Source organism: Merops nubicus, unplaced genomic scaffold, assembly GCF_000691845.1.
Source record: "Merops nubicus isolate BGI_N331 unplaced genomic scaffold, ASM69184v1 scaffold1375, whole genome shotgun sequence".
Lineage (NCBI taxonomy): Eukaryota > Metazoa > Chordata > Aves > Coraciiformes > Meropidae > Merops > Merops nubicus.
In genome coordinates, this window is record NW_008611394.1 from 25,574 (window position 1) to 44,114 (window position 18,541).

An 18,541-nucleotide genomic window follows, 5' to 3' on the forward strand; every position below is an offset into this window, starting at 1 on the left:
AATTTTGAAATACCATGCATATACTTTAAAGCTAATTCTACAAAAAATCCCACAACTTAAACCCCCAGTGGCTTTTCATAGTTCCATCCAGTTCCTATTTTTTTATTTTTGTGTCTTAGGGCTTGGATCAAAGCAACACGAGACTTTAACAAATGGCCTTGATTTAATAACATAATCTAGGCCAAATTAATATAGAAATTTTGGCCAACAGCTCAGAAAGCTCAAAAAGAACTGTAACGTTCTTGAGAGGAAATCATCCCTTGCCCCGGTACCATCTATGAAGCGACTGGCTGAACTGCAGCACTACTGAAAAGGATTTTGGGTTACAGTGGATGTCAAGCTGAGCATGAGCCAACAAAGAATTCTAAATGCAGATAAGATAACTCTCAAGGCTAGCAGGCTGAGGAAGTTATTCCCTCCCTCTATACTTGGGACAGTCTTGGAACCCTTCCAGGGATGTAGAGAAATTGAAGAGGGTTTGGCAGGAGGCCATGAAGACTACAAGGGATAAGAGCACAAAGCTAACAAGGATAGTAGGAGAGACCTGAGCTTAGTTAGTCTAGACCATCTCTAAAGGATAAGCTAATAGCAGCCCACCTGAAGGGCAGCAACAGAGATAAAGGAACTCTTTGCAGTGCCAATTTAACAAAGTTCAGTGGCCACAGTCTGAGGTATGTGAGCTCACATTAGAAACCAGGAAAAACTTTTTCACTCTTTTTGGTACCCACAACTGTGCCAATGACCTGAATTAAGCTAGCCCTTAATGTCAGTGAAAATTTGTGCTGTTGAGCAGCCTTGGAAAGTTGTCTCTCTATGCAACAGAGGTTTTCTAAGGGATAAGAGACTTTGTTTGATAAGTGGATCTTGATAATTTGCCATTATGAAGAGGAATATACTGACCAGGACAGAAGGGTGTGGGTTAGAGACTTGAGACAATAGGTTCTGAAGCTTGTTTTTTTTCAGTCTTTAATGCTTTTAAGGCTTATGAAAATTAACATTTCCTACTTGTAAAGCTGCATAACTAAGGTGAATTTAAATTTGCTATGTCTACTTATCGATATATATGTGATTGGAACATAAGCCTTATGACCTTATCTGCAGAAAACTGAGCGAAATGATCATTATGCAATTCACATGGGTTGCAATACCAAATTAATTTCTCAAACATAGTAGTTTTGGACCAAACATCTAGTTTGATTTGGAAAAAAATACCCACATTTTGCATTTGGTTTTTAATCATTGCACATTGATGTGTATTTAGCCTATATTGGCCTCCCATGGCAAAACATCAGTGGCTATGTAGTAAAATTACTCAGCAAAATTATCAGCAAACCATTGTCAATGTTTTATCAGATAGAAGGATTTTTTCAGTGCGGTTGCACTAATGTATTATATCAGCAAAGTTTATACTAGAAATGTATGGTGTTTTTTCTAGGCCTATAGAAAATTTAACCACAAGGGAACTCAGATAATCTGAAAATTTCATTCACTATAGTATTTAAGCACTATGTAAATTATCAGCACAAGCCCAGTGACACTCAGAGCACAAATTATTCCTATTTGGATCCTCTTCCAAAATAAAATGCGTCCAAAAGTAGCGGAGATGAGTAACTAAGGTACAAACAGTCACTCTGAGGATGGAAAAAGTAAGAACTTTGGTGAAACATGTCTAACATGATGTCATTATACCTTCGAAGAAGCAGAAACACTAGATCAATCTCTCTCTGAAAGGGCCTCTATGTACCCTAACACAGAAGTTGATAGATTGATATCAGCATGACATCCACCCTAAAGACTTTTGCCACAAGAGCATTCATCAGCCATCCTGCAGCAGCTGAGATGAGCAGGTATTTCTTGTACAGATACAACACTAGATCCAAATCTTACCAAATGCTGCTTTCAAAACCTAAATCTAGATCTCTGAGCCTCAGTAGTCTCTCTATATTTTGCCAGTCCACCATGTTTAGATGGAATAATTGGTTGAGCAGGGGTGATAAAGTTATGTTGCACAAAGTAAAAGTTGAAAAAGAAAAACTGGAAGTGACATAAAAGTCAAAGAGCAATGATGGCATGGTGATGGTAATTTCAATGTCAAGGTTTCTGAGGCATTTAATTGTCCTTCTTACAGCTGCAAATCTGCAACAGCTTTTTTCAAATGCCTCCTTTGAGTGCTTGCTGTTGAACGTAACATCCCAGTTTGCCTCCAACACAGAGTAGCCCAAGGTCTTTTCCACAGATTTGCCAATCTATTTGGGTCCTCCAGAGATGCTCAGTTCTTCTGAAGGATGGATCTTGTTCATGGTCATTTCTGTGCTCATTTCCCTACACTCCACACGAGGAGCACTCCCCAGAGTCTTTTCTCAGTTCCTCTGGCTGCTGCCTTGCTCCTGCCCGTATCTTTCCTCTTTACCCCTGCAATAGGACACTATGCCCTGTTTCATATAGTCCCTGTTTCCTAGTTCTTGGAAAAACAGATCTATCACACCTCCTCTGAATCCCCACATCTCAAAATCTTTGCTAGATACTAATCTTTCCTTTCAGAAGCTCCTTCACACATAATGTTTAATCCTGCTATCACCAAAATTTACCCCATTTGCCAGACATAACAGCGCAAAATCAAAGAAGGCATCAAACAGATGCTTAGATCCAAAATCCTGTCTCACTTTTACGAACTGGCACATCCAGTGAAAACCATGAAAGGGTATCTTCCCTAATATTCTCCTACATTCTAACTTTGTGTCAGTCTTGCCTTGTGCTGTTTCTGTAGGACAAGCCAGAGAAAGGATGCAGAGAAGAAACTCTTTCCTGGAGAAAAAGCGGGTGCAATTCAGGACTCCCTGCATGGGAGTGTGTGAACAACAGCATCATGTTACATTGGTACAGCAAATTGTGAAGGCAAAGAGGAAAACCCAGTGCTCTCTCAGCAACTGCACCGCTTGTGGACCATGAGAAAGGGGTGGTCTTAATGTGGCAAGCAGAAGCAATATTGAAAAAATACCTGTTCAAACATTAAAGAAAACTATACAAAGATGATGTATGTGTTCTATAAGTATATATTCTACTGATGAAAATAAGTTCTATTTTGATTAGGTGTTTTATTTAATTGCAAATAATTAATAATAGTGGATAATATTCTCTTGTGGACCTGCATGTGCAAAATGTCAGCAGAACTTCATGCACCAAATTTGTCTAAAAATCTCATGGCCTACAAACATAGGAAGAAGAGGACTCAATGGCTGCTGCACTTTATTCCTCTAAGACCAAAGCAGGAATTTTACAGTTTTACTATGTCTTATGGCTTTGAAATTTAGCTAATATCCAGCTGACACATTATAAAATGATTTAGTCATGTCTGCAGATCACTGAATATAGCTCAAGCAGAGCAGAAAACAAAACCACAAGCTAAAACACTTCTAGACTAAACTTGTTTATATTTTATTTGCACTTAAGAAAACTGTTTATATTTTGTAAGCATTCTGCTCCTGGCTGCATGCTGGATTTTGTTAGGTTGTGTGGTAAAAGCTTGTCTGCATGTACACAGAGGATCACAGAGATGACTGCAGATTTGGGAGCCCAACTAATGCCCTGGCTGGGCTGCTCCCAGGAGCCATTAGTCCATCAAAGGCCCAGCTCCACAAGCCCAGAGGAGCACAGAGGCACAAAGGTAAGCAGGAACTCAAAGTAAGGACAAGGAGGAAGGGACACACTGTCCTGGCCCTTCCCAGGACTGTCCTAGGAAAGCCTCAGCCCCATTGTCAGGGCATCAAGATGAGTGAATGCTTGGACTGAAGGGGGTTGCCACCCAGGGTAGGGGATACATTACGGGATATGGGGGAAGAGCATTTTGGGAATGCACAGGACTTGCTATGGGATGTTTAATGGGGAATCCAAGGTGGGGAAAGGGAGGGATTTAAGTGATTTGGGGAGGAGAAAAGTGTGGGAAAATAGACTGAGGGGATAAAAAGTCCCAGTCACACATATATGTTTAGCTGGTCAGGTTGCTTGGCTGGCCATGTCCTGTGCCTGACCAGGGCAGTCTGCTCTGTCATCTTATTAAACTCTTTTCCAGCTCTTCCCTGGGTGATGTCTCTCCCTGCTGTGTGTTCATGGGTGCGTATGGAGGTGCGAGTGCAGCACCTGTGGGTAGATCATGGCATGAAGGGCCTGTGTGTCCCTGCTGCAGCAACTGGAGTGCGTGTGGGGGTGTGAGCAACAGTGAAGCTAAGTAGGGTGAGTTGGAGAGCAGGTGACATGACCTGGGAGCCAGAATATGAGTGCATCTCTAAGTATAACACCATAGTGGAGCTGGCTACTAGGGAACAAGGGAGTCCTGGCCAGCTCTGTGTGTGTGCATGAGATGGTCTGTACCAACAACTGAAGAAGTGGTGAAGCATTGGAACAGGCTGCCCAGGGAGGTGGAATTACCAGCCCTGGAGATGTTAAAAAAAATGTGCAGATGTGGTACTTCAGGTTTAGTGGTCATGGTAGTGTTGGGTTGATGGTTGGACTTGATGATCTTGGAGGTCTTTTTCAACCTTCACGATTCTATGAAATTTGTTTGTTTATATTACAATAAATTACAAACTTATTTATTCTCAACATGAAGCTCTAAGGTTGGCCAAAATTTCTCTGTAGTAAATATAAATCTAGCTGTCCTTAAAATGTATTTCTGATGAAAATATTTCCTATTTATTTGAAGTTTTGAAGCAAGTGCTTATTTTGAAGTATGTGTGATCAACTTTATGCCCTGAAAGTACTCTTAGAATACTGGGTTCACTTTTGATACCTTTTTTTTTACTGAAAAAAAAGCAGAATGCATACCAGAAGTGATCTTCATGAAAAGGTGCTGGGTTCAGATCACATTACTGGCCAACATAGGAGAAACACTAAAAGCAGGGAAAAAACCCTAGGGCATCTAATAAAAGTGAAATTATTTTAGCAGGACTTCAAAGTAGATGATACAAACAAAATGAAGTTTCTGAGGGAAAGAAGGTTTTGATGTCATTAAAGGAAAACCAAATGCAGTCTGAAAAATATCTCAGAAGATATGCTTAAAAGAGATTCTATGCACTAGCTTATGAAGCAGCTCTTGAAACAGTTGAAATGTGGTTGGACAAAGCACTACAAATTAAGACTGGGAAAGCTAACCTGGGAATAGATAGTTCAAAAGATCTTTTTCTTTTCTCATTAATACAGCTTTTTAAAAATTCTAGACAAATATATTTATACTGCTTTTGTCTTTTCCTTTGCCCTCAATACTTCTAGAAGAAATAACAGAAGGAGATATGAGGGGAACAGAGAAGCTATTTTCTTGCCATTGTTAGATCCTCCCAGAATGACAATTAATTCACAGACATTAAGCTATAGGCAAAGTGTTGTCCATTAGGTGTTGGTAAAATTTTAAGGAATTATTTCTCCTATGAATTAGAAGAAAGAAAAAAAAAAGAAAACATGTTTGTAGTCTATTATATATAAGACAGTAATTTCTCTGAGCAGCTGCTTTGAACTGACATCTTCTGAACTGCTGTATTATCAATATCTGGGCTTCTGATATTTAACACCTCTTTTTGAAACTAGATGAATGACAGAATTTCCTTTCTATAAATTTACCATTCAACACCTCAATACATCAAATATAAGCTTTGAAGAAGTTTTTAGGAAATCGGTGCATGTATGAGATACTTGCAATGACTACAGAAGAGATACCTACTTTGGCTCTTTTGATTAGGCAATTGTATTATTTCCCCACCCCTGCATTCCTCTTGAGCTTTGCTATTTGCCTACTCCTAAAGCCAGTTTGTCAAAGGACTGGGAGGACGATCTGCAGTCAGTGTCTCAAACTACTCACAAAGGATGACGATTTTATCACAGTTTATACCTATCATTTTGGGGTCTGGCCAGGCCTATAATATAATAGAACAAGTCCAGACCTTACCTGCCTTTCATCTGAAAAATTGTTAAAAGAGCTGCTGTTAATTACCAAAAAATGTGCAGAGATCTGCTGACCACTTGCCCAACACAGAAGGATAGTATCATTAATGGGCAAGCCAGCAACCAAAGTCCTCCCTCCACTCTTAAATCGTACAACAGAGATCCAAGGTGCCAAACCACTGTAGTGAGGAATAAGTTAACACACTCACAACACAGCATGTGCAGAAGGAGCAAGCTGGCCAAGGATCCAAGCCATAGGAGAAAGAATCAGCCAGGCCATGAGTCCCCAACAGAAATTCATGATCTTTTTGTGCCATCCTGGGAGCTCCACTTGCTATGAAGAGTCAGAGTCCCTTCAATAGCCAGAATCCTCACACAACACAAACTATGTAAACAAACCTCCCAACCACACTGCAAGCAGTCAGCTCTTAAAAAGGTGTCTTCTTGCCCCACCTCCAAGTTACTGTGGAAGGCAGGGGCTCCTGGTGATCATCTCCTAGTCAGTGCCCACCCAAGGCTGGCCAGACCCTGGGTGAAAATCAGACAGGAGGGTCTTTCTTGCCTGGTTGTAGACATAATCCCTATGCCAACGCCCATTCAAGAGATGAGTATGAGCAGAGGCAGACCACAATGGAAAAGATGGGTAAAAGAAAATTTGGAACACATGTGTGCTGGATGCCTGGTTATTAGTAGTGGCAACCAGACAGGCTCAGAGGAAAAGTGTTTGTTCTGAGGGTGATCGGTGCAGATGAAACTTTAAAACTGAGGCTTCATAACATCATAACATCTCAGATTAAAGACATAAACCATACCTAGTATAAATAAGAAGGTGTCATTGTTTTCGTTCTGCTAGATAGGGGAATCCCCTCCAGTTTTACAACCTTTTATACTGGTCTAGTAGCTGGGTTACCTGCATCTTTATACAACAAATAGAACTACTGTCTTCTTCATGCCACTTATTAATAGAATATCAGTTAATTTTTTTTTTTAAATTCCTCAAACAACTAAAACCCATGAATTTTTACTTTAATTAATTTTCATATTCCCTTAAGTAATTGAAATATTTTGCTAACTTTCCTAACATTTAAAAATTAAATTCTGTGTTCATTTTAATTAATTAATTATTAACCTTTCAAGCTAATGTTGATCTGGGTATACCAGTGAAACCACAAATAGACTAAATCAGGGATTTTTTTTTTTTTCCTGTTTGAGCATAATTCATGCTCCATAATTATGCTATGTCTGTTTGAAATAGAAAACAGAAAAAGTATAGGAGAAAGTGTACTTAAAAAAACGTATATAGCTGAAAGAATTTTTTTTTTTCTTTTCTAAAATAGCTTCCTGGATTAAAATGAAGATTAAATAGTACAATCTTTCCTACTTTGTAGGAGAGTTGAGTGTTCCAGTATATTCATGTGTTTAAGATATATGAAGATACCCAGAGAGTGGGTGTTTTAAATGCACAAACTATAAGGTGGTGTGGGGTTTCTAAATTTTTATTTATTACACTGCTTGAAATTACTGTTATGAAAAATTTAATTTTAAGGCCATTTTTAATCTGTGGAATGTTATCCACACTATGTACAACAATATACATTATATGTATGAATAAGTGTGTTTATATTGATCCATTTCTAGTTCGATGGATTTTCACTCATTTTATCTAATTAATAACCTCTGTTCAATTCAATTACATTTAAAATTGCTAGTATTTTTAATTTCAATTAACACTTCTACTTTTTGTATTATCAGGAAAGAGACAGCTATTCATTTAACCTCCTATCTATTGAAACTGATTTAGGTTTTGTTTTGGTTTTGTTTTGGTTTGGTTTTGTTCTGTTTTGGGTTTTTTTTCTGATTTGGTTTCTCATCTTAGTTTTTTGAAACAGTTCTTGATTTACATTTTTAAAAATAACTTCAGTGAATCATATAAAAAGATGCTGTAACCAAACAGTGATGAATGATGAAATACGTTGATTAAAGGTGTATCTCAGATCAGACTTATTTGATGACTTCAAGAGGGATGAAATTTCTTCCTCAAACAACTTGCTATTATTTTCAATTATTGCAGAATTAATCCTTATAGATCAGAATATAAAATAATATAGTTTAGTCTTGTATACTTGAATATACTTGTAAACTTTGAGAGCTTGTAATGGAGGTGAAGAAATATTTTCTTCATTCTTTGTAGAAGCTGTACAGAGTAATACAAAAGGAAGGTTTTTTGTTTGTTTGTTTGTTTGGTTGGTTTTTTGTGAAATGGGTAGGGATAGTTATCTGAGATAGTCTTCTGTCCCTATTCTAAGCCTTCCTATGAATTTGCCTATTTATGGTTACAGGTGTAAAACATAAGCATTTTTTTAAGGAGGACCTAGAACACAGGAGGCATCACCTAATGGAGTACGCAAATTGCTAGGTCTAGAGGGATATCCTTCCTTTAGATATTTCCTCCCTGATCTAAAGTATTGTAGAATGACTTCAGCTAAAGGCTCACAGGGCAACACCTCAGGCTGTTGCATTATCATTTCTTTTACAGGAGCTGTAGACTTATTTTACAGCTCAATGGCAACAGCCTATGTTTCCAGGAATGTTGTGGAAGTCAGTGGATTTGATAACATCAGTCTCTATTGACATCCGTTAGTAAAATACATGTAAAAAATCCTTTCAAGCCTTGTCTCAGCAGGTAAAACAGAAAACTTCTTGCTTCTATTTAGCCACATGTAGAAGAATTACGATAATGCTTCCCAGTCACACAGCAAAGATGTGTAAGATTTTGAGCCTCCTACCAGAAGATATTCTAATGAACAAAAGCCTCTTCCCACCCCCTACTCGCTATAGCAGTTTCAGAGGAAAACAAGCAGAAATAAATGAACTGGCTCACATCCAGCGTGTGGCTTCACACAGTAAATAACAATCAACACTTTGGCTGCTTCCATGATGTAGCAGGCAAGGTGCCAGCAGCACTTTTAATCAGTGCTGTTCTTTGTTTAGCAATGACCACAAACTAGTGTAATTTTTAGTTTCCTGTTATTAGTGCTGGCAGTAAAACAACAGTACACAACATGACTAAAGATCTGAACTTAAAAGCTCACCCCAAAGCTTAACTCACCAAACTTTATGGATGAGTCTCTGGCATCTGAAAAGTGCTTACTGTTTGTGCCCTTACTTGTCACTGCAGGAGGACATTTCACAGTTCTGACTTCACAAATAGGCAGGAGCTACAGTTAAACTAAATGTAGCAGAACTTCAGATACTGAGTATTGCAGTCTGCTCTGAACAGTTTGGCAAAGGCAAACTCAGCCTCTTGGGAGAAGATACATCTAGGTGAGCACTGCTTCTGTGACTTGCCTTTCACATGTTCCTGTGCGAGTGCTTTTGGTCAAGTCCCTTCAAATTGACTGAAATCCTAGGTGAGAGAAGGAGGAATAGCTCCTTGCTGGCAAGTGCTGGTAGCTCCCTTAAACATGCTCAAGTGAATCAAATGAGCAGAATTAAGGATACCACCAGTCCCTTACAGCAATATTTGAGTATAGGTCAAGTACCTACTTTAAAACCAGGAAGGCCTTTATTCTGTTTTTCTGCCATGAGGGAGTAAGAAAAACAATCAGTTTTGTTGGTTGGTTGTTTTGTTTTCCCCAAAAAGTCCTTGTACCCTTAAGGAGTGGAATATACATTGGGGAGGAAACTGTACTAACAACCATCTGCTAAAGTTTAGCAGACTTGCATCATCATGATTGTTCATATTTTATAGCCATGTCTGAAAATCAGAAAGCTGTAATTTAGCACAAGGTATTTATAAAGCATTTTCAGTGTGTCAGGTGTGGAAAAAAGAACTATATTCTGTCTAAAATGCTGATCTGATTTTTTGTGCATTTGTTGGCCAACTGGATGTTGATACAAAGTACTGACACTAAATAAAATATTTCCATTTTAATTATCGAGTAAGAACACTGTAAGTTTTGCATTCCTGAGACACATGTCTGCATTAGACACACAGCCTGAAAGTATATCCTAACTCTTGTTGTTCCAGTAACTGTCAGAGTGGTGGTTCTTTGTTTCTTTCAAAGACTTGCAGTGATAAAGGCAGACTTGGTTAGTGCTAACTACAATGAAATACGCCAAAGAATTTCAGCGCCTACAGAATCCTATAAGTTCATAAAAATGGCAAAGAGCATAAAAGTCAATGAGGAGCAGATTAGAACCTGGAAATCAAACAGTGTATTCGTTATTTATATTTATACAGTAACATATGTATCCTTTAACAAAGGTTTTTGCTTTCTCCACTACAAACACTTTCTTTCAGAAGGGCTCCAGCACTGCAAACATAAGAAGAAAAGTGCTTACCTGCATAAATATTCATAAAACTGAGCCTGATGTTAGCATAAATAGGACCTGATTCACCAAGTACAGTGGTGAAAATAAAGCAATTGAGGCAACGATGTCTATGAAGCTCCTGTGAGTGAGGGAGATGTGGTCCATGGGAAGAAATGCATCTTCCTTGTCACACATTGGGGGCAATGGTTGTCATCCTGGAGGCTCTCTGACAATTAATGTCTGTCACAGGTTTCCTTCTCTATGTACCAAAACTGCACTGTCACATCTGTGATTGTCCAGCCTCCCAGCACACCACGTGGATATATCCTTTATTCTGTTGTCCAAAGGGCTCCCCAGAACATGGCTCTGTGATACAGAGAAGATACCTGACCACTGGAACTTTACTGTTTATGATGACTGTAGAAGGGCCAGAGTGGGCTCTGTGGCAATACTTTGGGCCATAAATCTAAATGTCCTTGAGAAGGAGAAGTAAACAGTTCCATAAGATAGGGAAGGCTGTACCATTGCTACTTACAAATGAGATATTGTTTCTATAATTCAATAAAAGGCATTAGAATGGAATTTGATGTTTATTCAGGAATATGAACTGGTAACTTTTTTTAGATCAGCAAAAAATCTAAATAAACTATGTAAACCTCCTTCAGACTATTCTGAAGCTTTCCTTGTTTCATATGCAAATACTTGGTACACTGCTTTTGGCAAAATATCTAAAATTTGCAGCATAATTCAAATAATTGGAACTGAATACTAAGAAAAAACAAAATAAACGATGTTTGATACATTCTGGCACATTATTTTGAAAGCATAAACAGCACTGAGAAACAAGAAAGAAGCAGAAAACATCTCCCAGTTAAAAACGATAACAAGAAGGGAAAAAGATAACTAGAGAATCAGACGTGAAAAAAACGGTATCTATCATACAGAGCAGGTCTAAGAAAGATTTCATTTCTCACAGTTTTATCATTCTTCATGGATATTCATTCAGATTGAAATTGCTGAGCATAAAACTTATTGCAAAACCCACTTAAGTTTATGCCACACAAAATTTGTCTTTGTTCCATAACTGCAGCTCCTCAGAACAGAAGAAAATAAGGCTGTTGTAACTTGGGCTCCCTCAGAGGGGATGGTACTACATCTCTTGCTCAGTTAAGCAGATGCTATGTGACTTATTTATTTTCAACACTACTGGAAGGGCAGTGGATTTTTTTTTTTTTTTTAAATTAAAAGTGTGGTTATTTGATCAAGTCAGGGGGATAATAAGAGACACATCTGGAGAATTTTGCTACTTAGAGATAAGAAAGAAAAATAATTGATCCCTGTTCTTATGCTTCTAGCCTGTCATGGACTGTTTAGTGTTGAGGCAGTTACATTAATAGAAAAGGAATGGGCTTCAGTCTTGGGATCTTAGTTAGGTCTTCATTGGGAAATGAAGCAGAAAAATTCTTAATGTCCTATGACTTCTCAAATAATGCTGCTCCCAGAAACTCTGAATGCAGAAGGCAGTGACTACATGGAGAAAGGCATCTTGTTTGTAGACCAAAACCTGCAATCTCCAGTTTCAGGTCCTCTGTTGGAAAACAGAACTCAAGAGGCCTCACACAACCTCAACTGAATGGCAAGAACACCTTGTTTGGGATGCATACCCTTTCATAGCTTATTAATGTTGAAGGAAACAAAAAAAATCTGAAAAACCAGAAAAAGGATCAGAATTTTCCAGCACAGGGTAACAAGGACAGGTGTGTGCTTATTTACTTGTAAAAAATATAAAAAATAAAAAATAATAAAAAAAATTGGAATACATTTTGATTTGCCTCATGGGAATATCTTCCTCTGGGACCAGACTGGAAGATTTTAGAGCCAATTACCACTGAATTAGGGTTGTCTGACAGACTGAAGAATGTGCAGTTCTTTTTATCAAAGACAGGTAATGTGGTGGAGAGCAAAACAGCTAAACAAATTGTAATTGCCACATTTCTATCTAGAGCTCTAGAATACTTGAGAAGCCATTCTTATAGCCAAAAACACATGAAGAGGGTCAAGAACTCTTCATGACATTTGGGCATGTTCCATTGAAATGAATTAAGTTTTGCAACAGACTTTAAGAGAGGTAGGATTTTTAGCCTAGAAGAATAACAGTATGAATTCAGGAGCTAAATGTTACAAGTATCCAGAACTGGTGAATCTATAGAGGCATTAGAAACTGATAAATTTTCCATTAATCTCTGGTGTCAAGTTGAATCTAATTTTGCATCTGTTTTCATAATAAAGTTCTCTATTGTTTTATGTTATGTCATTCTTCCTTCTCATACTGCTCTGGAGGAAGGTAACTACCAGCCTGTTTTAAAACTTTGTTAATAGTAGAGAATCACCCATTGTACAGTGATTTTTACTGGGGACTCAATGTTCAGGACATGGAGAAAGACTGACAAAAAGCTTCTGACCTAAAAACTCAGGAAAGAGGTGAAAAAAGGAATGTGAGATAAACTCAGTTGTTCAGCAAGACAGTGTGGATGTTAGTTATTGAACCTCAATTTTCTGCCTATTGATCCAAATTTAGTAGCCTGTACAATATGCCTCCTGTGCAGCTAGACCCAGTACTTAGTGCCAAAATTTTTAATCACAAGCATAATCGTATCTGTTACCCTGATATCTGTAATTGCTCGTGCATGTCAGATAGCATGCCAGAGACAAATACTGCTATATCCATCTACTGGGGCTTTACTTGTAAAAGTTATTCTTGACACTTCTTTTTGTGAGGCCACAGTGAAGCTGGTCACAGTGTCAGAGATGCGTAAAAGGAGCAAGTAAATAATTGTTAGAAATACTATATAGAGTGCTTCCTAGAGCAGTCCTTTTTCATGCATGAGGTCACTGTTAGTTCTGCTTGTTGGATATGGAGCTTGGTCATGGAGGGGTAAACAGTCTCACTCAGATATACTGCTCACAGAATAGACATTTCATTCAACGCTGAGGAATTCAGTGTTCATTTTTCCCTCCTGTAAGGATGAACTTTGCTATCTCCAGCTCCTGGGAAAGTTCAGTTTCCCACAACCACAAGCCCCCCTACTTGTGCTCCCCACTTTGTTCCCAGGGCGTATTTAAGGAGGCTTTGATCAAAGGCTGAGAAGCAATCTCTCAGATAGCCAGAGACACTCTAAAAGGCTTTGGCTGTCAAACCAGAGACATTAAATTAGGCAGTTGTCAATGTGGAGTCCATGCAGGCAGCAAAGCACTAGTATAATGGTCTTGCAACCCAGAAGGCACTTTAGTGTGATAGTTAAGGCTTTTAAAGGTGTGTGGCAGTTAATAAGCCAGCCAGAGAGCCAAAAGGCTAGAGTCTTTAGACTTCTAGTTTCACGCTGTGTTTACTGAATCATGCTGTCTTCTGAGTCATTTGCTCCTATTTCTTCTGTTATACTCACCGTATCTAAGGTCCTTTAAGCATATTTCACACTGGAATTGATTGGGTTGAATAAATTCCCTTACTTGAAAGTTAACATGAGAGTCATTCTCATAACTGGAGTGAAGAGAAACTGTGCAAATGTCCAGCTGATCTAAAGAATATCGGCACTGTTAGATACTGGGTTTTAGACTTTTACTCAAAGTTAAATGCAGGTTGGCCCAAAACTTGTAGTAAACTTCCATGGCATTGACTTGACCTTGATACTCTGTCACTTGTGATTTGTTGGTTTATTTGACATTTTACCAGTGTTTTTTTTTATCAAAGATGCAGACCTAAAGATATTTCTAATCAGAAATTAATTCTGTTGAAATCAAGAAGGGACTTTTGACAGTTTCCCTGCTTTCTGACAAAACCTACACATGGTTGATTTGTCGATTTTGCTTAAACTGATCAGGAATTTAAACAAGAAAAAAATTGTAAAGATTCAATTCCCTCTCTTCTCCTTTTACAGGCTTAGGATGGCCAACTGAAAATATGTGTGTCCACTTTGTGTCACTTAACTGCAGTATAACAGGGATACAGCTTAGTACAGGATCCTGGGCTGCATCAAAGGAAGTGTGGCCAGCAGGTCAAGGGAGGTGATTCTCCCCATCTACTCCTCTCTCATGAGAACCCCACCTAGAGTACCGCATCCAGCTCTGGAACTCCCAACACAAGAAGGACATGAACTTCTTGGAGCAGGTCCAAAGGAGGGCCACAAAGATGATCAGAGGCCTGGAACACCTCTCCTAAGAGAACAGGCTGAGAGAGTTGGGGATCAAGAGCTGAGATTTTTTACTGTATATTCTGCAATAAAGAGCTGCTTCAGAAGTGACGGGTACTGAAGCACAGCTTCTCCTGGTGCTGTGATTACCAGTACTAGGCTGGAGGTTCAAGGGTGAGTTCCCCTCCACTCATCATGCCACTGATGCTACCTGGAGTAAATGGCTTGCTTTAATCACACAGAGAGCTCAAAGAGGGCAACCCAGTCATCCAGGAATCCTAGAAGTGATCATGGATTGGCCAGAAGGTAAAGACTTTGGAATGCCACCAGAAGAGGCAGTGATAGGTTTTGGGGTTGCCCCTCCTGATCCTTCAGCTTTTACTGGATATGATGGATATGGGATGGAATACCCCACTGGTGAAGCTTAGTGTCACTCATCTTGTCCACTCCTCCCTCCAGGTGCAGCTTTACTTTCTCCCCCGCTCTGTATGGTACACAAGCTTGGCAGTGACCTTGGTCTGCACACCAATCCCTGGTAATAACTCTAAGCATAGAGTGTTATCACTGCTTAAAGCAGGCAGTCTGCAAAAACATGCTGCTAGCTTCAGACAAGGCAGTTAATTAGAAGAGCTTTAGCTGAAAAGTTAAAATCACTGAACAGAACCAGCCCTGTTCTACCTCAAACCAGGACAGGTGTCTGCTTACTAAATTTCTAAATGACAACATCATCAGTCGTGCAATGCAAATTTTACTTCTGTAAACCCAGAAACCAAAATCCAACAATTTCACATAACTCAAGTACTAAGCCTTGTATTGCTTAGTCCAGATGCAGGAAAAAAAACTAACTGCAGTGACCTGTAGCCAAAGAAGATATTTTTGCTGGTCATATTCTAGCAGATAAAAATTCATATTCCTTGGCTGTCACATACTGATGGACTTGAAAGGTAGAAAACAGCTCTACAAGCAGATGAGTTACACTGAGCAGCTGGCTGGCAGAGCAGAAGGTATATGCTGTGCATCAAGCGTTAGCCTGGCATGACTGATGGCACGCCTGACCGTGATCCCTGCTGAGAGCACACCAGGGCACAGGACAGAGTACTGCCATTTTCAAATAGCAGGGACTGGCAAGCACACATACCAATACAATTCCACTGAAGTATAATATGGACTTTTTTGGAGTAAAGAACTTCACAGGTATTTGGCACTATTATTGATACCGGGTGCTTAAAATCATGATGTTTTTATGTGCTACTTAAAAACTTGGCATCTATATCTTCCACAGCCAATTCGGCAGTAAGCAATGACTATTACAGAACACAGTCCTTGAGTATGCTGGATGACAGTTTTTTCCCTAGTGAACATGACATGAAGTATCTCCATGAACAGCAATAAGTCATGAGATGATGAGATGAATAGAAGTGTAGAGACTGAGTTTATTACTAACTTTCAAAAAGAATATTTCAATCTCTGCCAGGAACTGTGAGACTAATTGAAATGAGTTTCTCCACTGAATGCATTAAGATCTGTGAATTTGTGACAAATGACAACTATATGCTAGGTCTGTCAGACTGTACCTCCAGATGAAGTTTACTCTTATATTTTAAAAGTTTCAAGTATCTTGACAAACTCCTGAAAGAAACAGATAATGAATATAAGCATTATTTATTGCTCAGTTTGCTGAAAGGTTTTCACATAGCCTTCTTTGAACTACAGAAAAGTTCCATCTAAGCCTCCACTAAGTGTACACCAGTGTTTTTGAAATATAATAACAAAATTCTGCTTTGGTAAAGTTTGTTTGGTTTGGGTTTTTTAAAAGTTTTTTGTCAGTCATCTAAAGTTGAGAAAACAATTGATCTGAAGCAGAACTGGTAAATAATTTTTAAAAATGAAGGTTTGAGCAATGCGCATCATATATGTCTTCAGAAACTTTCTCTAAATAGAAAAAGGTGATTTACAGAAATCTGTTGACACCCGACATGGTATCCTGCTTCTAGGTTTACTTGCTTTGAGTTTCATTATGCTGCTGTTTATTGTTTAGTTTATTGAAGCTAAAAGTCACAGGTGTTTTATAACATGGAGAGTTGTTAATTTTCAGTTTGAATTATTACTATCTGATTTTCTAGTAAGATTCAGAAATTCCCTTTTTTTTTTTTTCTTTCTGACATTTCTATGCTACAAATTTAGGAGGTTTATCTGCATGAAGCACTAAACCAATCAGGTGTCATCAGTGTGTCTATCTGAAAAGATAAGTTATTGGTTCTCCTTTGTATGTACATCCTCTTTGTGTCCACAACACTGCTGTTCCTACACTATTTGCACAGAGGAGTCCGCATCTCTGGAAAAACTTCCAGCACTATGGGTTTATTTCAATGCACTATACCTAGTAGAGCAACCCCTTGCCTGTTTGATATTCAGAATCACAGAGGGATATAGGTCAAATGGTTTTATCTGACCAAGCTCTCTTCTGTTTGTTCTTCTGGTCTGTATTAATCTTGAGTCTGCATTTATACATTATGATACAAACACATGGACTCCACATAGAACTCAATGGGATCTCAGCATCCTGTTGACTCTGCGAGATGGGGGACACTGATGACTCAGAGACACAAAGACATACCAAACATCGATTTGAATTTCTATGAGAAGTATTTACGCAGATTTTATTAATTTCTGGAGACTGTTCACAGCTAAAAATGGAAAATTCACACTATAAGAGAGGTTTTAATGGAATTGGGCTGCTATGCACAATACAGAAACAGCAATTGGTTTCAAATCGTTAGCTGTATATTAAATCCTGTATATTAAATTACTTATTTAACCTGAATGTGTGCAGTTCAGATCACAAACTCATGAAACTGTTCACTGAAAGAGACCTCTGGAGGTCATCTAGTCCAACTTACCAAAAATATCCTATGAATATTATTACAGTTGGGTATATACATATACCTTAGATAAACCCACATGAAATGAACAATGTTTTTATTTCCTACTCATTAGATTGGAAATATAGTTAATTAGATAAAAGAAGCACTTTCTCCTTACTTTTTTTTTTTTTTTTTTTTTTGTAAGAGACTAACAGAAGAACAAAGAAAAGGAAAGGAAGTTTTAAAAAAATAGACAACAAGAAGAGCTGTATTTTATTATGCAGAACTCAAATGCTCTAGACAATCAATAAATGAGTTTTATAACCTACAAAATGAGTTTTCATTAAACTTTGTGAGACTCACAAATGCAACATACAGTAATACAGCGCTTCCATCAAGCCATAATTGAAATGGAAAAAATCTTTGAATAAATTAGCATATTTTGAGTTATGCACAAACATATTCTTACACAGATGGGTAGTATGATAGGGGAATCTATCTTTGAGCTGCAACATTATCAGAGTTATTATCTTACTGCCATTGTTTGCCTCATTTGCTAGCAGCAATAGGGAAGAAAGGTATCTTAGAAACGTCGTTTTCCCAATAAATGTCACAAGTATGGAGCTGCCTATTTGAAGTTACAATATGTATCCAGGGACATTTTTATGCATGCATGACTTCAATTTACACTTTCTCTGATATAAAGCTGGGTAAGATCTCTTTTCTGGAAAAGGCTATTAGTTTTCCAACACAGAGTTTGACAGAATTTTTGACAAGAATAATCAACTAAAATTAAAAGATCATTAATGTTTAAGTTTAGCACAGGAGCATCTTTTATGTAGCAAAACCATTATCTAAGTATTTTTAAAATGGAAATGTGCCATAGCCCAGGGACATTTTTAAAACTGTGAGAGACCTATCAATGGACAAAAGAGAAAGAAAGACTGCATGTTGAGTGCATGCTTGATAGTCTGCAATTTATTGTGAAGTACCACTTGTACTAGGCCTGCCACAGAGCCATTGGTTTGAAAGGTTAATGACTGCAGCAATCACAATTTCAATTTACAAGAAATGGGATGACAGGAAGCCAAATACAAAACGGAGAGGTCCCACTGTGATTGCAGCTGAGCAACAATTCATCAACAAGAGTGCAGGATCACTGTAAAACCAGAGTGCTAGGGACAACCTTTTGAACCTCGGGAGGGCTTAGGACTTCCATTAAACTAATTTTTAAAGGATAGTGTA

General features: G+C 38.3%; 1 protein-coding gene across 3 annotated transcripts in view; it reads right to left on the reverse strand.

Moving 5' to 3' along the window:
- The window catches only part of LOC103773806 (Kv channel-interacting protein 4), a 51,577-nt gene that overhangs the window by 22,311 nt on the left and 10,725 nt on the right, over nt 1-18,541 (reverse strand). The window contains exon 2 of one of the 3 annotated variants that reach the window (XM_008941187.1): nt 9,024-9,044. The exons of the other annotated variants lie outside the window; for them this stretch is intronic. Coding sequence (XP_008939435.1) covers nt 9,024-9,044 — 21 coding nt within the window. The remainder of the gene's footprint in view (nt 1-9,023; nt 9,045-18,541) is intronic. 3 annotated transcript variants of the gene reach the window in all.